The sequence below is a fragment of the Lagopus leucura genome, unplaced genomic scaffold (genome assembly GCF_019238085.1).
Source record: "Lagopus leucura isolate 7727_CA_CO unplaced genomic scaffold, USGS_WTPT01 Super-Scaffold_100019, whole genome shotgun sequence".
NCBI classification, from domain to species: Eukaryota; Metazoa; Chordata; class Aves; order Galliformes; family Phasianidae; genus Lagopus; species Lagopus leucura.
The window spans coordinates 10,301,275-10,326,037 of NW_024962273.1; the positions used below are offsets into that span (position 1 = coordinate 10,301,275).

Genomic DNA, 24,763 nt, shown 5'->3' on the forward strand with positions numbered 1-24,763 from the left:
ATATCAGCCTTCATGACAGGATATCAGCATTAGGCTCTCCGTTAAATCATTCTGCTGGAATGCCAAATTGGCTTTTTCTTCTGCTGTTTTGTTGTTGCTTCTCTTCAGAATTCGACTTAATGTTACTAGAATTCATACAACAGGCTGGTTCACAGGAGAGCCTTGTCAAAGTCAGTCAGCATTTTCAAAATAACTTTGACAACGTCTATTAACGTGAGACCACTCCAAACAGCTCCCAGGCTGGACACGGATGTCATGTGGAAGTTTCATGAAAGAAGTAATGATGCACAAAAAACCACACCATTTCAAAATTGCTTACCCAGCCCCTTGAAAATATAGAGACACATAACTGGCTAATGGCATCTTATTATTTGAAAGAAAAAAAAAAAAAAGAAAAAGAAAACCACTGTTTTTCTCTTTATATTATTATCAACTATTTACTTGTAAGAGAATTTCTCCCATGGAAGCTTCTGTTATATTCTGCAGTGAGGAAAAAAACATATTTACTTCACCTAAGAAACTGAGAAAGGGCACAGTACTTTTTTCTGATGAAATTCAAACGAGGCTTGTCACAGTGTGAGATAGACTGTTAAAAGAATTGGGCTTAGCTCCCAAAGCATGACTAATCTATTGACTCCCAGGCTCAGAAAATTGGTATCAGGAGATAACCCAAGATCAGCTAATTGTTATAATCTGCCAGAAGCAGGAATCTCCAAGACAGGGGAAAAATTCATGTTCTGAAGCAACTCCCTCGCAGCTCATGAAGACTGCTCAACAACCTGAAGGCATGAAGAAGCTTGGGAGCTGTGAAGAAGTCACAGATCGCTTTGGCACCCAAGAAAAGAGGTCAATGACTTCAGTGGTAAAGTTATGCTACACAGCTTTCTTTTGAAGCAAAAATCTGAAGCCTGGGGCAGAGAAGAAGGAAGTGATGAAGACCTCTTGTTCTCAAGCATGTTTTTTGGTGTACATTTAGGTGAAGTCAGCTGACCTGCTCACACACACCTTGAATGCCTTACACATACAGTTCTCCTACCAGAGGGCAAATCTGCAACAAAGGAGAAAATCACATTTTCCTCCTTGTCATCAGCTGATCACCTTCAGCCTATACCACAAGGTCTAAAGAAAGACTCTCTTTTCCAAGAATCACAAATCTAGGTTAGGCAGGCAACAGAGGTTAGAAGCCTAATGAACCAGATGATGGACTTATCCCTGAAGCACAGCAGATAGTTTTCTTTTATAAACCCCTGCTTTGTTTGACAGATTGGTGCTGAAAGGCTCCCCAAGATAAGTGGTTTTAATGATGAACTGTTGATTGTTTCAGTACAGAGGAATGTAGAAGTGCCTTTGATAAGGGGTAGAATGGAAGAACACATAAAGACCAGAGGGAAGGAAGACAAAGATCTACCTAACTTTGAAACATGATGAGCTCTGCTGATTACTTGTGTCTCTACTTTGTTTTCCTAAGTTTGGTTGACTGTGAATGGAAAAACAGTTTTGCTGCTTATCTCCTGAACTTACCAGTATCTCGGGCCCAGCATTTACAATATGCTGAATGAGCAATATTGTAGTTATAGAGCTCCCAAAAAGAGTACCGTCAACAGAAATTTTATATTTTACCTGCAGAGGTGGTTGCTGTTTGGATTTCTATTCCACAGGAACATTTTTACAACACAGCCCTCAGGCAGGGTCTCACTACACACCAAGTTGGGTGTTTAACAGCATTATTGGGAGTGCTAAGTGTGCTTAGGGGAATTGCTATTTTTTAAATATCCTGAGTAGGTCAGTTTGCAGACTAACCAGCCAGCTGTATTCACATCTTCTCCCAGTTACCAGCCTATTTGAGTATGAGCACATAGGAGTAACTATTTTTTCCAAAAAATTTACTCCTCCAAACTGAAACAAAAGTCTCCAAACCCACCAGATAAAAACAGTGATAACAGGAGGTGCTGGTTTTGCTGTACTCTTAAAAAAAAAACAACTAGAGTCAGAAAACAATAGTGCCCAAAGCTCCAACAATATCAAGTTTTAAGCAGCCCATTTTATATAGATTCATCTCATATTACTACATGCTAAAAACTGCAGCAAGAGTTTGAACCTCCCCAGAGGAATCAATCATACTCTGCATCACAGATCGTTTCTGCCCCAGCAAGCTCCTCTATGCATTACCACACACCAGGCACAGACCTCCACAATTATTGAGCGTTTATGTTACAGTTGCTTTGATACTATATTTCCATTACACAAGACATTCTACAAACAATGAGGGAGAGATTGTTTCACAAAAAAAAAAAAAAAAAAAAAAAAAAAATTAAAAAAAAAAATTAAATCTAAGCAGATAACAAAAAGTTGTAAAGCTGAAGATGCCACTTTGAAAAAAAAGAGAGAAAAAACATTATAAACTCTAAATTTAGAGAAAACTAATTCATCTCTGAAGTTGTCCAGAAACGGAACTTCTACCCCATGTATTTTAACAATTAGCAAGATCTAACAGATGATATAATGGTCTCAGATATTTCATTCATTGCTCCTACAGCTGAACAAAGGCATTTGTACATCTCCTTGAATGACAAGCAAATCCCAAGTTCATTCCATTACAAAAAGCATGGAAGAAAGCAGCTTATTAATTAGTTTTGTCCAGCCCTGTTAACTGTTACCTCACACTCAGCAGAATGCACACTGTTAACAATCTTGTATAACCTGATGTAACAGAAGCATTGCATGAGAGCAGCCATGCTAACAGAATGACTCCAGCAGTGCTGGTGCAGGAGGATGCTCACATGAAGATTTGGAATAGACTCATTTAAAATTTAATGTCTGCTTTCTCGTAGTTACCATCTTTTAATATTTCAGCATTAATATTTTATTTGATTGGGTTTAGAAGCACTACAAACTAACTTGTTTGTTCAGTGAGAAGATTAAAGTACACTTGCGTTCATTTATTCAGGTGCTGATCTCTTCAGTGGAAGCTCAGTCAGGACTTACCTTAAGAGTCTGCAGAAGCTCCTCCTGTAGCTAAGCCGCTGACTAGCTGCAGCCACACTGGGAGGGAATGGAGGGCGTGAGGGGAAGTAGGCCAACGCTGCGGAAAATATCAAGGAAACCATCCCAAATTCTAAAGAGGAGGACAAAGAAAAACAAATCAGGGAACAACTGTTAGTAATGAAAGACTTCTTTTGGCACAGTGTTATTATCAGTCAGCCTCTGATACATAAATCCTACCCGACTGCTTTACTGCTCCTGACAACAAGACTGCAGAACTTGAAGGAGGACTTCTTTTTCCCCTCCCAAGCAAGACTTCAAACGGAGATGGAGAACTAATGTGATAAAGAAATACTGACAGTCCATTCTGATTATAGGAGCTGAATTGCAACAGGCTCACACACAAGGAACTAAGAACAAGGAAGCAAAAAAAGAAAAGCTGCTGGTTTTTCTCTGTAGAGAATTATGAAGATCTGGCCACATTTCCTTGTAATGGTGTAATATCACGTAACAGCATGCTACAGACTTTAAACAAATGGGGATGGGGAAGACCAGGATGTGGAATGATAAGTACTCAATATACATGATGAGGAAGGCAAATAAAAGGTCTAGCAAGGCAGCATCATGGACCAAACAGTACTGCATGTCAATAAAATATAAATAGAATAGCACAGAAGCAGCCATGGCTCAGAAATATAGAGAACACAGTTAGTAAGGAGAAAAAAAAAAAAGAAAAAAAAAAAGAAAAAAAAAGGAATACAGCTGTTCACAGATGCCCCTCTTGTTTAGAAGTGGGTGTTTCAGATCTTCAAAAAATTCATAGTAAAAATTTGGACCTGAACCTGAAAAGTGATGAGCACTTTGCAGAAAATACATAGCAAGACCCAGGATCAGACATTACGAGGAAAAACAACTCCACAAATCCATATTTAGTCCAAGCAATTTGTTTTACAGGCCTTTTACAATATATATCATGTTATCCACAATCCTCAATCCAAATACTTTTGCTATCTCCTTTGGAAACAAGATTCTTTGCTGCTGGAGAGAAAAATGCATAGCTGAAGCGTGTTATCTTAAAAGAACCTGTGATCTTATTACAAAGAAGTGCTCACCATCACCACAAATAAATTCCAGCAGAGCTGGATATTCAATCACATACATCTGCTTTTTCCTTTTTCAATAAATCAATATGAATGTGGCACTTTGCCAGTTCTTCCGCTAAACCAAGAGAAAATAAGCTCAGGAAACTGAAAAGTAAATAACACTCAGACCATAAGTCTATCAGCTATAGATTGGGATGGGAATTGAACGTTTCTTGTTCCGAGTGGAGAAAAAATTGACCCTACATTTGTTTTGAAGGCATACGAGGAATGATAATGCCAGCCTCCATGATCAAATATGGGAGGATTCATTTTGAACTATGTAGTGTCTTTTCTTCCTGTTGTGGTCTAATTACAGGTTTTGAGGGTCAAGGGCCTCCAACACAAATCTTCTTGTCTCCAGTAAACAGATTAATTTCTGCCTTCCAGTACACTGCGTTGGAGAACACGAGTGAATAAAGAACTGGTCACAACTAATTATCCCAGATCGAAGAAAGAGATAGGCTCCACCATTGTAAGATGATAGTGGACAAAGCAAGGCTTGCCAAAAGCTCTTCAAACCCTCCTCCTGCATCTACATCTTTATACAGGTATGCATACATACAAAGGTTGCTCTCAAACTAATGCCTCCTATTTTATCATGTTGGTCCATGATATCAGAGGCAGAGGTTGGTGGTATGGCAGTCAAGGCTGAACCTTCCCACCAATATTCTGTTACATTTTGTTGCCGCATGACAGATAGCAGCAGAGGGGACAGCCTGACACAATGGCAGCTGACATGGAAGTTCACATGAATTCCTCCATGCAGAAAAAGTTGCATTCAGTGGCATTCATCAGCACTTGCTGAACGTCTACAGAGACAAACAGCGGATTGGTGAGCACAGTGAGGCAGTGGGTGGTATGTTTCAGCAGTGGCAAGTGTGTCAGCTCCACTGGTGCACCTATTTTTTTTTTTATTTTTTTTTGACAAAGGTAGCATGCAGACTTTTGTCAGTTGCTGGCAAAAATGCATAGCTAATGGTGGTGACTATGCTTAAAAATAATGTTTCATAACTGAGAATTTGCTCTATTGAACAGTGTTATTTTGCTCTCTGTATCAGTTGTCGATTCCATGGAAATTAACAGGAAGCATTACTTTCAGAGCAACTTACATACATGCATATGCACACCTGAATTGCATAATGAGAGGAAGGCAGCAGTTTGCAGATGGGTACAGCCAACAGGAATGCGGTCACACAAAAACAGAAGTTGTCCAAGGTGCATATTATTTAAATTTATTTCACTGCAATGACATAAGGGGAAAGGCTGTATCTTTCTAGAAAAAATATAAAGCAGGTTGATAATTTTTTAAAGACATGGTAATATTTTAGAACAGGTACTCATCTGGGGCCTCTTCTAACGCTTACCTCAAGATTCATGCCTGTCAAATTGCTGCAGTAGGAGCAGTATGGTAGCACTTCATTTTTTTCTCCCATTATTAAGTTCAGCATGCAGTCCTTGCTGTACTGTCTTGCAACTCTTTAATGTGTCCCGGTGTTATACTTCCTAGCCTAATGAATTTGTCTTGCAAGCACTGCCCTCATGCACAAAACAAAAGAGCAAAATTCACTCTGGAACCTGTCCAAAACACAAGCAATACCCTCTACTGAAGAACAGAAGTCTTTACTGCCATCTTTAGCTTTGTGTATCATCTTTGCATCTCTCCTGAAATTTCAGGTACTATCGGATGCATCTGATTTCTTACATCTTGCACAGCTTCTTTATTGGGTAGCTCAGTGTCATTACATCATCATTTACTACACCAGACCAGGCAGAATAGATTGCAAGGAAGGAACAAAAGGAAGTAAAAGATAACACTGACCTATTTCTTACATTTTGAGACCAAAGGAGCCACTGCCATGATACCTGCAAATATCAACATTGAGAGAAGCCTGCATCTTAGTCCAGAAAGCAGGCACTCCCCCTGGTTGTGTGAACCCTGAGCAGAAAACTTTACAGATGCACAAGCCTCCTCAATACATATTCTTCTTAATTCCAAAAGACTACTTACAGGACAAAAACCTACCTCAAATCAAGACCCACACCCTTTACCTTCTGAAATGTAACAGGGAAAGGAGGGCATTTCACACACATATACGCATAAATACACACACAAACACACGTGGAGCATTCTTCTTTTACCATTACATTTCATATATATATTTACATAGACATACATACACACATATGCGTATATACTTTATGCATGCCTATATATGTTTAATATGTATTTTTGAAACTAATAATAATTTCTCTTCAATATTTAGGAAAGTACACAGCTAAAACCCCTGTCTAGAGCCTATAAGGATTACCATTTCCTTGTGCAACACAAGTATACAAAGCAATCCTGATCTGCTAAATCTATATTATTCCAGCTGTCAACCAGAGTGTGTAGAGACAGAGGACACAGAAAGAGGCTGTGATATTTCAGCCAAGTTCTTAGACTACATTTGAGATACAGGAACAGCAATTCAATAAAACATAGAAAATACAGGAGCAATTTCAAAATAGATTTATAAGCAACTGCTTCATAATCACGTTTCAGATTAAGTGCTTGGAAAATCAGCACGTTCTTGGCATGCAACTGATCCCAAGTTAACAATTCACATCACTAGGGTTTTAAAAATCATCAACTACATTTTGGATGCTACTCATGTAATGCTACCTCATGCAACGACAACAAGCTCCATCACAATACTGAAAAATGCAGTTCCTATCCTGTGAAACTAGTTCAAGATCCTATAGGAAAAAGCCAGATCAAGCCCTACTAATGTACTTGCTAAAGAACTGTGACACTTGAGTCCAACTCCACAGAAGGGACAAATAGCATGGTCTGCTGCCTCCTGAGCTCTCTATGGAAAGTGGGTCGAGTTGAGACAAGACAAACGTCATGAGAGACGCAAGACAATCACCTCTTGGGATAGCTTCTGCCAATTTCAAACCAGTGACTGTTTTGTCACTGTGATCCTCTAGAGGCCACTGACATTCAGGACCCATCCCTTTTTCATTGCCTGAAGAGCAAAAGGAATTTTAGATCCTGGAAAGACCCCATAAGACACATCACTAACACTGCAAGCATAGCAAGAAACCCGGCTAACTATTTAAAAGTACTTTGAACAAAGTAAGAACTACAGATACCCCCTCCCCACCCCACCCCCTCCCAAAAACATATCTTAGGAATCTGAAGAGCTGCTGCAAGGATGATCTTCAACTGGGACCAATAATCCCAAGCAAGCTTACAGGGTGGGCTGTTGCCAAGCCCTGGATGACTCAAAGGCAGAAAAAGCTGTGCTGAAACACTGGGCAGACAAGACAGATCTCTGGACCCAGCTAGCAAGAGATATCTATCCTCGCATTTGAAGAAAATGCCCTGGAAAGCCTCCCAGAAAGGAACAGAAGAGAAGTGAATCCAACAGGCTGCTGAAAATGGCATTTCTTGTGCTAACAGACTCAAATAAATGGTTTTAGGCACAAAACCATAATTCCTTCAGGCTATCAAACTCTTCTCCGTGGAGAAAGGAATGGGCTAAAGACCTTTTCTAATCACTAGATTTTCGCTCCTCTCTATCCAAACCAACTTGGTGTTCACTTTCCCCTCCTTCCCACTGGTCTCTTTTTTTCTTATTTTTCTTATTTCTTTTCTATTGGCCTCTACCAAACTATTTAGCTCTGAAAAGGCCTATCCAAACCCCAGCGTCCTTATTTCAATAGATTTGAGTCCAATAACAAGTAGGTTATTTGAAAGAGTCTCATACTTGATAACGTATTAATCCAACATCTACTACACATTCTTTAAAATGAATGTTAAAGTGGACCTCACCCAAAAATGACAATTGACAAAATTTCCAAAAGAATCACAGCCAAGAATAAGTGATCACAAACAATTAATTCAATCTCATAAACCTAAATATAAACTACACAGCATATAAACTTCAATATTTCTGGAATGCAGAGGGCTGAGTCCTGGCTGCACTTCAGAGGCTGGAATTATTAAAAAAACAAAATCAAATGTGCAACTGTCGTGACACTGTAATGTCCAGCAGCTCTTAATGCCATGCCATTTATACTCATTTAAAAAAAAAAAACAACAGATCATAGACTCTTAAGCCATTTGGGCAACCCTTCTTCCTTACAGTCTGCTGCCGAATACAGCTAGTTTTTCTATATAACACCAAGAGCAGTGAAGTCATTGCATAAAAAACAGAAGGGAAACAAAATCTACACTGTATCAGATGAATTTTCTATCAGCATTTTTTGCACCAAACTGTTGTCGTTTCATTGAAACTGCTTGCTGCATAAGAATTAGGTGGTTTTAGTTAAAATCAAAATCTATTGAGTTTAATTCCAGTGTTAGATTCTTAGATACTAATAATCTAATCACATTTGAAAGGCATACGCAAGACATAAATTAAGGCTGAATTTATGCACAAAATATTCAGTGCTGGAAAAATAACATTTCCATCCTCCCAGAGATAAAAGAAAAAACAACCTGCCACGGAGAATTTTTTACTGAAAATATGAGAAGCGAACAACAGTTTGGAATCTCTGGGAAAGCATAAGCTCTCCTAGAAGATGCTTCTCCTAATACAAACAGTTGAACTACTTCCCTTGGAATCAATTTGTATATGACACTATTTTAAATTTTATCCTTAAAAGATAAAATAAAATAAAATAAAATGGAAAAAAGTAACCCTTCTGATACTAGAACATCTTACCACTTTGTCACTTCCCATCAGTTAGCTGCTGTTCCCTTGGCAGTCCAGCCACTAGAGGGTAGTGCTTCACAAGCACCAAACACACGGGAATATGTAAATGTTTTATAATTAATAACTTTTTTTCTTAATTAAAAAAAACACACCTGCATAGAGCACAGCCTCAATGCGGTCCTTGATGTGCTCGGTGCTGCTCTGTGACAACAGCGGGAGGTGCGAGGTTCCATTAGGAGATGGCACCACAAGAGGTCCCACTAAAAACGCGCCAGCACAGCCCAGGTAATTGAGCAGGGAGGCAATTGCCGTTGCTGTCGCACGTTCGTCTGGAGAGAACCACGTTGTGGAAAGAAACGGGGCTGCGTTCATCACAGTTGGCCCCGCCAAGCCATTTAACAGCTGCCCTCCATGAATCAGCCTGGAACAGAGAATAGAGATGAAGGCCGTTTGGATGACAATCGCCTCTTTTAAAAATAAAGAAATAAATAGCACGTAAGACATTGGGCTCTTGAGATAGAGCGGCTTCACAATCAAATGAAAATTCTGTGCAGAAAACAGAATATTCAATACATTTTTTAAAAGCCCAATTAAACTGATTTAAAGAATCCAGGGCTATTCTGTTCTAATTACCTCAGATAAATGGAGAAGCAAATGTTCTCTTCAAAGCCAGAAAGGAAGAGGGAATAAAAAGGACTTCATTTGCAGGAAAAGAAAAACATATATTATAATAGGATATTAGAGTAGAAAAGGTGTAGTAGCAGAAACGCTTTAAACTACAAGCTTTTTAAACCTGACCCCTTGCCTGCATAAATTCCAACAGAGAACTTAAATTACTTATGTCGGATTCAAAACCAAAACACTTCAGCAAAATACTCTGCCTACAGAGGAGGTCGGGCTGTTGAGGTTTCCAAGAGAATCATCATCTGCAGCAATCTGGCCGCTCTCAACAAACTGTTGAAGCAGCAAGGGAAATACAGATTCTTCTCATTTGTCGCACTCACTGAGATATAACAGATAAGACTGGTGACAACACAGAAATACTACTTCCAAGCAACAGAGTCCCTACAACCTTTGGCTTCATATTAGCACAATGAAAAGGACTTTTTTGAAGGCTCTTCTAAATGTGGAATTCAGCCAGAAACCTTCCACAGTGACTTTTCCAAAAAGTGATCAGCTGTGGAAGGCAAAAGCATGTTGAAATTTATATAAAAACCTCATGTCTGAAAAACAGCTAGCAAGTCAAATGAAACACTGCAACACTCCAAAGCAAATCTATCAATTGTGCAATAAAATGGTGGCAGATTATATTTTTAAATGTTGGTGTTTTTTTCTATGCATAGAAGGAACTCTACGCTGTTGCTGCAAGAGTTGAGTTGTCAGACATAAAAAGCTACAGACTGAAAACAGGGAAACACAAGTTAGCACTTAGGCAATGTTTCAAGCCACAAATGACTAAATAATACTATATAATACACAACGTGGCAAGGGATTTTTAAAGAGCACAGTGGAACAAAACACACAAAATGCTGACAGACACTTCATCAAATTAACAAGCTAACTTACAATAAAAAGAGATGGATGCTAGTGAGCAGAATTTATTAAAAACATACAGCAAATTAAAAAAAAAAAAAAAAAAAAAAAGCCATCATATAGCATCTGAAGGAACACTTTCCTAGCCAGGACAAAAATAATACAGTCTTAAAAATAAGCAATTCTAACTTCATAAAGAAGTTCACATAGTGAGATCTCATTGCTACCCTTTTGTGACGTGCTACAGACTGACATCATCAAGGCAAGGCCAGATCTCTTAAACTGTGGCCCCCAATAAAAATCACACAAAATAGTTTTAAATTAACAAAAAGCAACATCTAAATAGCACTCTAGTATAGTTTTCTGGGGACAAATTACATTAATCCATTATGGTTACTTTCCAAGCCAAAGTACTTTGGACAAACCAACATACCCTTCCCTACTTTGATGTTTTCCTCCTACTTACCTCACTATAATAAGTTATTTCCATACTTATCCTAACCAGCTTCAGGGTATTTGCAGTGCTACTCTGCATCTCTGCAAGCAGCTGCAGTTCATTAGCAAGTGTGGTAACTACTACAATGTATAAAGACTTCATTTTAGCATTTCCTCTTGCTCTAAAGGGAATTTAATGCTTAAATTATGGTTTAGATGCTACACTAATACTTCTGTTCACTTATACCACTGCAGTAACAGAACTCAATAAAAATCAGGAAAAACATGATAGTTCTGTGTCTTCCTGTGAAAAGTTTAGTACAAAAAAATTAATCATATATTGTGAGATTATAAGTATTCATATATAAACACTTACACTCCAGATTTAGATGATTTCTACCAAGCTCCACCATCTGAATAAAGCTATCCAAAAGGCCTTTATAACAGAGGTGGACACAAATGTTACATTTACTCCACAGACCCAGAGGAAGAAAGTTGCATTTGAATTCAGAACTTGAATTGCACATTACCTCTCTGGTTTTGCTTCATGTTTTCACATGAGAATTACTTTTGTCTCTCCATAGCCTACTTCTTTCATGTTCTCCTGTCTGCTTTCCCCTCCCCTGCCCTGCTGGTATGCTGTGCTGTGTGCTCTGATAGATTTGCCTTTCCCTCTGCATTTCTGGCACTTACCAAGCTTGATGTTATCATGCAAGGTAGAGCATCTCTTATCTTCATATTGCTTAATTTTTCAAATCTGACACGTTAGGGCTAATAAACACCATTTTCTAACTACAGCCTGCCTACACACACGATAATTGCCTAAAACTTGTTTTATTCTTTTTTTCAAAAGTAGCTTGAATTAAGCTTTTTTTTTTTTTTTTTTTCCTCCCCCCCACTCCCAAAGAAGATTATTTGCAACGTTCCTCTACACATCCTTAACTCATTTCCCTAGAGAGACAGGGAAGAGATTCAAAAAGTGATTCGGCCCATTTACTAATTCACTACTTAGGGAAACATACGTAGCAGCCACTGCAGCTGCCAGGGAGAAATATGAACGCAACAGCATTTGTAGCTTTTTGCAGTTTGTTACAATGTCTAATCAACACCCCACTACGTTTCAGCCTAACAGCCACAGCAGTCTGCTTTTGACACCATCAGAGCTAAAAACTGCTCCAACATCAAGAGACATTTGTTTCTGTTGCTTCTGATATCGAAAATGTGCAAAGAGCAAGAACATTTTTGCTTGCTGCTATTTCAGTTTGATTCCGTTCAACATGAATTCTCTTCTCTGACAAAAGGCTAACAGGATGACTCCAGTTCAGGACCCCACCCAGATGGAGATAGGTTTGCTCAGATGTCTTCCTAAACTGGTCACTGAATTGCAGAAAGACAGAGCAAGGGATAATTCAAATACAACAACAGAAATAAGAGCAGAAAATTCTTATTGTACTCTATTTCAACTCATCTCCCAAATTCTTGTCAAGTTTTAAACAAATAATACTGCTTTCATCACTTCCCCGAGAGAACATTTCATATAAGCCTTAAGAAGCAACTTATTTATACCTGCTATATGCACTCCCTGCTGTCACAGCTGGGATATCATAACAAGCAGCAACAAAACAAAACAAGGCATGTAAGGCTGTAAATGCTGAAATTACTGTATCACTGAGTGAACTGGGTATGAAGAATGATATTATACAGGAAAAAGGTTTTAGTGATGGATGATAACACCATACGCCATTTACAATCTGCTTTACTTATCTTTTTTCCTTGTGTGGTTTGAAGTTTTCATGCATGGTCAGAGTCCCATAAGGTATTGGATTTGTTAAGCTGTTTAAGAGCTGTGTTACACAGACACTTTTTACATGTAAAAATAATAGACATTTAATGTTTCCATCACAGCATGTTCCATGCCTAGACTTAAGAGCATTTAAGAAGAAAAGAATAATAATAATAACTCATTTGCATCCTTTCTTAAATGGGGAAACAAGAGGTAATGGCAGAGAGGAAAAAAAAACCACGAAGAGCAAGGCAGTCAGTGAGAGCACTTGTCTGCTGCTCCAGGGAAACTGCACAGTGTGCGCCTCTTCTCTGGGGAAAAATAGTGCATTAATTGTTGATCTTAACAATTCACATCAAAAGGGATTCTGGATAACAAAGTTAATATCTTACAGGAGTGGATGGCTGATCTATCTTTCACACGCTTGATGTTTTCACTCACTGAAAGAAGTGGATTGTTCAGCTCCTGCTAATTTGGAAGACAAGTAAGTTTATATAGCGATTAGCTCATTGTGGCAACTCCTGGGAGCAAATGAAAGAGCCTCTTCCACAGGAGGACTTCAAAACACTCCAAGCACTATTGAATTTAGCCTTACTACACAGCAACAAAGCAGTGAATACCTCCTATTCAAGAGTGTCTGTGTTGATGCATGATGCAAGTTGCTTGTGCAGGCAAAAGAATGAGAAAACACAGACTTATCTACATTATACATTAGAAGATTTATTATACTTCAGAGCGAACTGACATCAGTTTTGTAATGAAAAAATCTGTGATTTTTCACAGTCAAGTTAGTAGAAATGGACAGTTTGTGTTTTGCTTTTTTTTTCAGGCTCTCCAAAACAAATACCACAAAAAGACCCCTCTATTAAGCGGTGCCTCCTGAAGCACAGAAGGAATTAAGGTCAAATCCACGCTTAACAGCAATTCATTGCTATGGAATATGGGGATAACCTGTGTGAATGCTGTCCTGTTCATTAGCAAAGGTTTATAACATGGCTCTATGTCTGGAAAAGGATTGAGAAGAAGAAATACCTGTTGGTAAAGCAATGAATTCATCTATTGAAAATAACATTCTGAAAAATGAAATTCATGGAAATGCACCTCTTTTCAATATTTTCATTAAATGATATATTTATACTACAAAAGCTTTATGCCTTCTGGATATTCATGGATTGAGGCCATTAGCATTTTTTGCTTGTTTTTGATGCATGCGACCATTGATATGTGGAATAATTTAAAGCTGTTTTTCCCCATCAGTAAGAAAAATTATTACAAGCAGAAAGCCTGAGTCACCATGTGGTACATTATCTCTAGCAATAACAGAAAAACTCATAAAAGCACTGTCGACCACTTTCATCAGGAACTTGGCTCACATCTTCCCCTCTGCACACACCATGGCCTGCAAGCCACTCCACATTCATCTTATCAAAGGGAGATATTCTTTAAAGCAACACTAACAGAGCATACACTCATCAAATGCAAGCAGATCCAAATAACTGTTTTGTAAACAAAAGTAGGCAATTACATTACGGGCTAATGAAGCACAACACCCTAAAGCTATCAGGGAAAGGCACCAGGAATGAGTGCTACCAGGGCTGCCATGTGAGAAAGCTGATGGAAATTACCCAGGGTGGGAGTTACCAAGAATTTCAGTTAAAAAAAAGGACAGTACAGGAGATGTGGTGAACTAAAGACTGGGATAAATAAGACCCATTTAAACATCCCCACAGAACCTTCCCATGTCAGCAAAAGAGCAAGAGGACACTGTGATCATAACACAGAATTCTGATATAAACTCAATCAATATGAATTCCTTTTTAAGAACAGAAATTACCCAACACAGTAAAAGTCAGAAGACATTACAAACAGTTCCAGATGACAGAACAAAAAAAGTAAAGGTTTTCTGCACTTGAGGATAACACTTTCCATTATAGGAGATGGAGCAAATCCCACAAATACCCTTTTTTCCTCTTGCCTTCCAGCACAGGCTTATGTTAGCAGATGCCTTGAAGAATTACCATTAAATATTACTGCAATAACTAGCCCTTTCTGAGATCTCAGGGTTTGCTTTAATACACCTGCTGAATTTACCACTCCAAGACTTTCCAGGCTATAAATTACTATTTTTGGCAGTTAGCATCTGAACCATACAGGTGACACGCAGTGCTGCAGCTCAAATACTGCACAACAGCAAGAGGAAAGACTGCTGGTCATACAATCACAGAACAGCTTGGGTTGGAGGGGATCTCACTGACCATCTAGTTCCAGCCCCTCTGCTGTGGACAAGGATGCCAACAGGTCAGGTTGCCCAGGGCCCCATTCAATCTAGCCTTGAACAGATGCTGGCCTGTGTCAGCACCTCACCATTCTCTCTGTCAAAAAACTTCCTCATGACATCTAATCTAAATGTTCCCTCCTTTAGTTTAAAACCATTTCCCCTGGTCACTGAAACCTTCAAGCTGCCTGCCTCCACTAAGGCTGTACCAGCTGAAGCAAAGCCAATCTGGCTGCCACCTAATCGGAAGTGCTGAGCAGTGGTTGCTGCTCTGTGGTACTGCTGAGTAACCAGTACACTTAATCATCCCCTAGATTCACTGCTACCAAAAGTAAGCAAAGCAGGGAACAATCACACAGGAATGCAAAGGTTCTCTCTCCTAAAACAACTTTGGAGCAGAAGTTAAAAAAAAATAAATCTATAAACAAAGTGGTTTGGGTAATAGAACAATGTAGAATCATAGAATCATAGAATCACTAAGGTTGGAAAAGACCTAAAAGATCACCCAGTCCAACCGTTCACCTATTCCCAATAGCTCCTACTAAACCATGTCCCTCAACGCAACATCCAGTCTTTCCTTGAACACCCCCAGGGTCGGTGACTCCACCACCTCCCTGGGCAGTCCATTCCAGTGCCTGACCACCCTTTCTGAAAAGTAATACTTCCTCATGTCCAGCCTGAATCTCCCCTGCCGTAGCTTGAAGCCATTCCCTCTGGTCCTATCACTAATGACATGAGAGAAGAGGCCGACCCCCAGCTCACTACAACCTCCCTTCAGGAAGTTATAGAGAGCAATGAGGTCTCCCCTGAGCCTCCTCTTCTCCAGGCTGAACATTCCCAGCTCCTTCAGCCTCTCCTCATAAGCCCTGTGTTCCAGACCCCTCACCAGCTTTGTTGCCCTCCTTTGAACACGTTCCAGGGCCTCAATGTCTTTCTTGCAGTGAGGGGCCCAAAACTGGACACAGTACTCGAGGTGCGGCCTCACGAGTGCTGAATACAGGGGAACAATCACCTCTCTGCTCCTGCTTGCAACACTGTTTCTGATGCAAGCCAGGATGCCATTGGCCTTCTTGGCCACCTGGGCACACTGTCGGCTCATGTTCAGCCGAGCATCAATCAATACCCCCAGGTCCATTTCCTCTACGCAGTCCTCCAGCCACACCGCCCCAAGCCTGTAGCGTCGCCTGGGGTTGTTGTGGCCGAAGTGCAGGACCCGGCATTTGGCCTTGTTGAAACTCATCCCATTGGCTCCAGCCCAGCTCTCCAGCCTGTCCAGATCCCTCTGTAGGGCATTGCTACCCCCAGGCAGATCCACACTTCCAGCCAATTTGGTGTCATCTGCGAATTTACTGAGGGTGCACTCAATGCCCTCATCGAGGTCATCAATAAAGATATTGAAGAGGACTTGTAAATTCTGAAGTTAGAGGTGTTTAAAGATTAAATAATCCCCATGATAATCTACCTGTGAATGATGACTTGTGTCCTCCTTTCCCCCACTTCTTTTATTGATACTATGGATTAATCTGCCTCGGTCCTTCCCCAGCATTGCAGCCAAAGCACAACCACTGTGCTGCTATCACTCAAGTACTCTATATTCACATTTTCTTACACTTGCTGATCTACATCATAGAAGCACACCAATTTATTCATCATTTTACTCCCAGAACCATGCTTCAAGTTAGCTTTTTCATTTCTTTTCTCCAGGGACTTGCAGCACACACAACATGCATCATCCTCTGTCTTTACTTTTTATAGGCAGATTCTTTTAATACCTTCTCCTAAAAGGTTCTTTTCATTTTAATCCCTGTTCTCCACAGCTGCTCCACTTTGGAGTATTCCTTTGAGCATAGATAATCAGAAAGAGTGTAGAGTATTGCTAGGAATATGAGAGCCCTAATATGTCCTGTCCTGATTGGAATTACCTCAACTTAGGTGCCCCTTTTGCATTTTCCATGCCTCAGAATGCCAAGATGGTTCCATGTCATTCCTCAGGCTTTCAGGGATGAAAAAGCAAAACTGTGCAATTATCAAATCATAGAATCACTTATGCTGGAAGGCAACTTTAAGGCTCATCTAGTCCAACTCCCAGTATGTCCCAAAGAATATGTCTAAGAAAAATAAAATATTTAATATAAACTATGTTGCAACCAGCTAATAGAAACAAAATGCAGAGATGTGGTAAATGAGCATCTGCAAGCACAAAAAAGGGAAAAAATTGATACATCAAAAAGCAGACAAAAAAAAGAAAATTAAAATCTTAAGTAGCAGCATTATTTAAGACTCTTTACGTGAGCTCCCAATTACTAGTAATCTCTTTGGAACAGAATTTATAAATAACAAAACTGCCAGTTCATACTGCTCCCATTTCCATTGTCATTCTCTGTATTATTGCTCTGCTGGTTTTGCAATAAATGTTTTAACAAAACTTATTACCAAAGAGCACCCTCACAGTGCTTTGACTCAAGGTCTTTGACAAATACTTCTGTATTGTGAAATCTAATGTGAAGGTTACTAATCTGCAGCATACTAAGTTCTGATAAATTTCTTAATTAATATATTCAATACAAATGACAAATTATGTCATCCTTTATGTCCATGTCTTTAATTATCCTGTCTTTCATAACATTTTAAGACATCTTACATGGAGTGTCTCAAGAGTCAACAGTTTATGGGGCTATGGACTGATTTCATCGTTTATTACCTTCTTCCAGCTCACAGGTAGATCTTACAGCCTTTTACCTAGGTTTATTGCTCTACAATCATATGGAAGTCCTAGATTGCTGTGTAAAACTATTCTAAAATACAGAATGTGTAATAAATATTCAGTGTTACGTGGGGGGAACAATGTTGTCTATTAAAAATGGCTTCCTATTAACTACTTGAGATAAAGTACCAAATTACGAGAGTTCAATGAAAACATTCATTTAGTGCCAAGAAGTACTCAGAAAGGAAAGGAATGGACCGAAAGATGTAGGCAAAACATATTAGCAATGCCCTCAGCAACTTCTAAGAAGGGAAGAAGGCAATCCATAAATTCTACAATTTGATCCAGTTTCATCATCCATTTTCTTTCCAAGTTGTGTTAATTTTAGGTCAACTATAAACTGAAAAAAATAGGTGTGGCAAAATGAGGCCTTCCGTGAATTTAGAGTCCTCATTTTTTAATTTTATCTTTAAAAAGTCAAATTCACTGTCACATACATGTCACCAATTTGGCAAGCTCAGATGTGCACAGCAGATGAGAAAAATTCTGTATCATTCCTTGTCTGACTGTTACAATCACTAACCTGCAAGGTTACCAAACTGGGAGGAAACCAAGCAAACAAATCATATGCATGTGAGAGGGACTTTACCAGTTCAAGAAGTGGTTGGTTTTTTAAACCTCAGACACAGGCTCAAACTTCCACTTCTAGCCATACACGTTCATTTCAGCCTTCCCTGAATGTAAGCAGTTCTGGGATGGATTCCCAGAGAACAAGGACTCACCATAAGGAACTGCTGCTTCAAGAGATACACTCAAATGTTCAACCTAAATTCTCCCTTACGCAAGTCGCACACTTATATATGGAAGTCAAATGAAGGTTTGCTTTTAAGACATGACTCTGATTGCTGGAGATAGTCTTAGCTCCTACACGCAAGAGCCAAAAGAATAATTACAGACTAGAAAGAAGCCTAAGAACACATTTAGATATTACAGCTCTGCATGAGATAAGGAGCACAAAGCGGTGAGGATTAAATGTCAGCCTTAACTGTGATTTCCTCGCTTCTGTGATTGCTCTGATAAGCAGTGGGCTTTAGTAACTCTCCTTAATGTTAAATTACAAGAATGCAGGGAGCAGAGACAGCCACATAGCAGAAAAACAATTAAATAAAACTGACAAACTTCATGAACTTCCTTGTAATTTTATGCATCTTAACTGACATAATTGTCCCAGGAAAATCCTTCTCTATATTACTTCAGATTACCCAGGGACTGAAGGAAAACATCACAAAACATGCAAAAGCATTTAAATGAATTTCAGTTGTGCTGGCTTTTGAGATTCTCAGACATGAGCTTCTGTGGGATCCTGTCCGTCTGACTAGTTGATTAACGTTCAAAAGGTCATATTCAAGTATATGCACCTTACAAATAAAAGCCAATCTTCGTTAAAGCATACAGCAATAATGGTTTTCTCTAAAATATTATTTTATTTGTTAGTATTTAATGAAAATTGGCCAGTTTTAGCCTTCAAAACAATGCAACTATCGCACAGTGTGCACAGTTATTTACAATGTCTCAAGAAATAAAGAAAAACCACACATTTGTTCCACACAGTAAGTAATAATTAATTCTCTGGAGATTTTTATAAATCTGTGTAAGAGTTCAAACTATTTCCTCAGGAGGAGCTACAATTCTTACAAACGTCTCCATTTTTTGACAGTAGGCTAAGTTAGCGATTTTAACAATTTCAGCTTCAAATGATGCATATTTTCACAGCATGAATAAATGAAATAAGTACCCTTTTCCAACAGGATTCTTCTCTTTTTTTTTTTTTCTTTTAATGGTTCACAGTAAAATGTACCATCATATTTTATACATCTCATCAGACTCTACACGGTGCACAGGATTTTTTTCCCCAGTTAAAGCAGCTGTTCTTGAATGTTTCTCCTTAAACATTTATTTTACCCTTCTTCCACATCTTCTCACAGCAATTACAATGGAAAACTTTGTTTAAAGATTTAAAGGCATGTAGAAACTCTCATTCCCAAAGTGATGTCTCTTATCTATACATTGTTTGGCAATTTCTTTTTGAATTCTTACAGTTTTTATCTTTGCTTTGCTAAAGGCTAGGCAGCACAAGTCTTTCAGCATAACTGATAAATGAAAAGCTACAGAAGACATTGTATTTCACTGCATTTAACCTACCTGGCCCATTTGAAATATACATAATAGGAGATTGTTCAGATCTGATGAACTTGATGTTCAGCATGCATTAGCATCTCAAGGACAGGCAAAATAAGAGCCCTATGAGAACAGCTCTTCCTGCCCACCATAACAGTACATTTTCACCTTTTTACTAAAGGGTCATTGTGAACAGTATCACAATATGATTAACTGTTACATACTAGTTAGCTACTGCTGACCGGAACTAGTTTTACAACAAATGCTTTTATCACTTTCTTAGTGCTCTGAACCTCTTTCTTTGTTTTACTGATGGTATCCAGGCACCTGCTATCTACATCACACCAAGTACTTCTTTTCTCGCCTTCCAAGTTGATGTTCAGTGTAAAGCAACACTAAGAAAAAAAAATGCAATAACGAATAATACAAAGGTGACAAAATATCACACACAAATTCTAGGTACAAGTAAATTATAACCTCCGTCATGGTGGTTATGTCTTAAGAATTCAAAATCCTTCAGAAAAACCAATGGTCTTGTTGCTACCACTACTGAAAATGTAGAGAAACTAGCATGAATCTGATGATCTGTTTTCTACAGAGAAAGATGCATAGATCATATCCTTCCTCAAAAAACAAAAAACAAAAGTCAACCCACATAAAAATACTTCCAAAGGTTTGATGTTGTTGCTATTTTCCCCATAGCACTTGCATATTATGCCAGCATAACAAGTGAACTTTTATTTTTAAAGAAGAAGAAAAATATGACAATGCCTTTATTCCCTCTTCCTCTTACTTTTTTTTTTTTTTGGCTTCTCACGCTACATGAGCAACAAGCAATCCACATTCCATCACTGCACAGAAAGGATGAGACTCCTATACTTACCATAGATTCCCAGGTTTGGTATGTTGGCAGGACAACTGACTTGTTTGGAATGAAGCTGTCTCTATTGGAAACCAAATTTTAAACTCCTTGTATACTATGCTTGTATTTGCTCCAGCCTCAAAGAAAGTACAAGGTTACTCTGGAATGCAGTCTGGAATAGACTGTATGAACAGGCCGTTTTGGATAAATTCATCTGTATCACTGAACAATCTCATAACCCAGTAGGAGAAACATGAACTAATTATTTATTATTTGCATATAAATTACATAGTTTTGGATTTTGTGGCGTGATTCCCTGTGTGATCTTGGGCCAGTTTCCGAACTTCTCTCTAAATCTCTGCTTTCTCATTTGCAAAACAAATTTAGTTATGCAGGATGGTGTGGGTGAGGCTTAATTAACTCGTGTTTGTAAAGACCTTTCTGATCTTCACACATCACGCAGAACAAGGACTACAAAAAATCAGGATAAGAAGGCACAAAACGTGTAAGCCCACAAGCACACAACACACACTCTGCGTATCGGCTTCACACAGAAAATCTGTGCTAACGTTTCTTTGTAGCAGCAGCAAAAATCACATTAACAAGGAGTATAAAACATGCATATTAAAAATAAATAATTCACTTACTTCTTCCTTAGTTCCAGGTCTGAAACTGGAACACATCTTAGGCCAGCTCCCAAAACCATGAGTGATGATGTTAGTAATACAGTCACTCTAAGACCTAAAATGAAAAAACAAAATTATTTTACAGGTTAAGTCAGCAATACTAAAGGTAAATAATTAAAAAAAAAAAAAAGACAAAAATGTGTCTAAATATATACATTTGTATGTAGACTCGTTAATTCATGCATATTCCTTCAAATTATAAACATTGGTGCTGATACAAACTACAGATATGTAACAAAATTCTGTGTTATTTTCCATAGTGATGCACTAGAATTAAAGGCTTATTCCTGGCATAATACCATTCAGGAACGTACCTAAAAATCTTACAGACATTCCAGGAAGTGAAAACTTACAACAGACATATCATTCAAATTGTTCAACATTTGCTTTGCAATTAGAAGCATCAGGGAATATCCCTCAATGTGTAAAATCTAGGTAGATCCAGAGAAACAAAGTACATTTGTACGTTCTCTTCCAGCCACTTAACGATACAGATATAGCACTGTTGCTGTTTTCTCTGATAAAGCAAATACACTTTTCATTCTGAAGAAATATCTATTTATTCAGTGGAAGAGGAGGGAAAAAGAAAGTATCTTTTGCAGTCTTTGCAATTAGGCCAAGTTTTTGCTGCAGTCCGTTCAAATTACAGAGGTTGTAAATATAGAACATTAGAAAAAAGCCACAACCAACTGATTCCTTGAATATGTTTTTCTTCTCCTCATACCACAATTCGTAAGTGAAGATTAGATTAAGATTAGATTAAGACTCAGATTAGAAATCACTTCATGTCAGTGCTGCAATTCCGTTTGCCAATAGTTTACTGCTGCTGCCGAGGTGTTTCCAGCATCAATAAACAGAAATAAAACTGTCAACTGTGGAGCTGAGCCTCCAGAATACTGGGAAACACCAAGAGTAAATGTGTACAATTTAAAGGGTTGATACAGTCTGTATTTACAAAGTCATACAGTTAGAAACAAATTTACACCAGCAGGCAGAAAATGCAGGGATCCCATATTCTTAGCAGAACGTAACATAACTGAATGCTAACAAATACACAGCATCTCTAACATTTAGGCAAGACTAGGAGCTACCCAAAACACAGACAGAAAGAGAACAACTTGCTATGATGATCCACATAATACAGACATATGATTATGACTCTAAAGTGCCAATTTTCAGAGATACGCTCCCAGTATGTGAATGACTCTGTACTCCATACAATTCATCCAACAGACACATTAAACATATTGTTCTCCTGAAAATTCTACTGGAGTTTTAGGGCATGCATTTTATCAAAAATGCAACTTTGCTTTTATTGCAACAGCTCTTAGCAAACCTCACTCAGTGTTACACAACTCCTCGCGTGGACACAGCACAAACCACAGACAGCTCCTCTCTCACACAACCCAAGCAGGGCAATCAAAACAACACAAAGAGAATCTGATACGGAAGCATGACTTCTTCACTGGGACAGCTAAGTCATTAAGGACAGGAACGTGACAGCTCACACCCCCTAATGCCTCAGCAATGCACTGCAGGCCCTGAATACTTGTTTCCTTGAAGGTTCCCCAGTGCCTGCCCAGACTTATTTGATTCTGTGTTTAGCCAGCACATGTTGCTGTTAAACTGGATTTTCAGGTGTGCGTGCCTACAGAGCCCTAACTAATGCCCTGATAGTATGCTGCTCCAATTCCTGTTGCTCTCTGTGTTTTCTGTGAGCTTCCAAGGCACACGTAAACCTGTACTGCCATGGTGGATACCTTCTGGGGGCAGTTACTTGTATCTGGATCACATATACGATGCTTTTGGCTTTTATACTTTGGAATGAATCTTTGTTAGCAATGCTTTTGTACATAATGAGAGCTTGTACGCAATCCAAATTAGAGTTTTATTGATTGAAAGTCAAAACACAAATCCTTTGAATCAAGAAGTCTGAAGTCTTCCATTTGGAAATGCTGCCACAATGTTTCAAGAAAGCCCTGGCAATATATGCATCACATCCTTATTTTCCACATAAGCCAGGATCTTTTTGGATTACAGTTGGCAAAGCGTGCCACTTTCTGCCTCTGAGGAGGGGCAAGGAAAAGACAGCAGGTATCAGAGCCCAGGTGCAACTCACGTCACAGCAGTAGATAAACATTATCACAGGTTTACATCACCCGATTAGTCACAGGACACGTACAGAGTTTTTCCTCAGTCAAAAGCATTTGTTTTCTCCATTTAAAAAAAAAAAACAAAAAAACTTCTCTTTTATATCTGCAGAAAAGTTTGATTAAAAAAAAAGAAAAAACCACACAACACAAAACTCAACGGCACACCATTCAGTGAAAAATAAATTGGATGTCACAATTTCCCACCAGCGCTGACTCCAGGCTTATCTTTAATGTCAACCTTAGATGTCATGTAATTTTAAAATAAAATTACCAGGTAAAGCCTCAAAATCAAGATACGTTTCATCTTCGCAAATGTTCTTTCAAGTCCTCATTTAGAATTCTATACGCTGTAATGTGTCTCTTTTCAGTGTTTTGATCATGCAGATTATTCTTTGGCCTTTTGTTTCACCTTAACATGCAGATACATCTAAAAATTCCTCTGGTTAAAGAAGCATGTTGACAATGATAATACAAAAATGAAGAAGTAAAAAATGACTGTCACAGAAGCAGTATATTAGGCATTTCTTTTGCTAATTACATGATGATTTCTACCCTCCAAGCATCTTCCCCATTTATTCTGCTTCACAGTTTAACTCTCTGAATATAACCTCCATCTTATCCTAGGAATCAGTCTTTAATCATAGGTTTAGAACTATAAGTATTTTTTTGCCTTGAACATTGCAGTGGCCCTCAATCTGAGCTGGAAACATTGTGTTACTCCAAAAGGGAACCAGCAAGTGTTTTGGGACAGCACTGTGCCCTGTGGGACCAGTGACCCAAGCAAGCTTGGAAAGACAGCCCACCAACCCTGCAATTTCTCCCCTTTAAAAGATCTAAGGAACTCGCACAATCAAGATTTTGAGTGGACATAATTAACTTTACTAGTTTTCCTCTGTACATGCAACTGCTAATGGATGGTGATGGGCTACATCTTCTTAATATCTATCATCCAGATTCCAACCCCCTTCTATCACAGATTTGACATGCAGCTGGAAAAAGAAGAAACTTCTCAAAATGGATTCTCTCTGCAATGAAATGCCACCACTGTTAATAGAAAACCAGTAGCAAAAATGGTGTCAGTAATAAAAAAAAACAAACATATATATTGGTATTTGAGTGAAATAATCAATACTGTTTAACTGCTTAACCATCCTGCAGCTGACAACAGTCTGCCTTGCAAACTCAGCAGCCCACACTGAATTTGCTGGCTTTTATAATAGCCACAATAGCTAACATAGGGGTGCTTCATCTTCCACCACTTTTCCAGCACATTTTATTTTCAAGATACATTTTAAGGTAAATGAAAACACATCTCCTCCCACACTGC

At 38.7% G+C, this 24,763-nt stretch overlaps 1 protein-coding gene across 1 annotated transcript in view; it reads right to left on the reverse strand.

The window, feature by feature from the left end:
• The window catches only part of SLC49A4 (solute carrier family 49 member 4), a 58,267-nt gene that overhangs the window by 20,344 nt on the left and 13,160 nt on the right, over positions 1–24,763 (reverse strand). The window contains exons 2-4 of the mRNA XM_042877858.1: positions 21,245–21,338; positions 8,980–9,248; positions 2,986–3,115 (exon numbers count right to left, since the gene is read on the reverse strand). Coding sequence (XP_042733792.1) covers positions 2,986–3,115; positions 8,980–9,248; positions 21,245–21,338 — 493 coding nt within the window. The remainder of the gene's footprint in view (positions 1–2,985; positions 3,116–8,979; positions 9,249–21,244; positions 21,339–24,763) is intronic.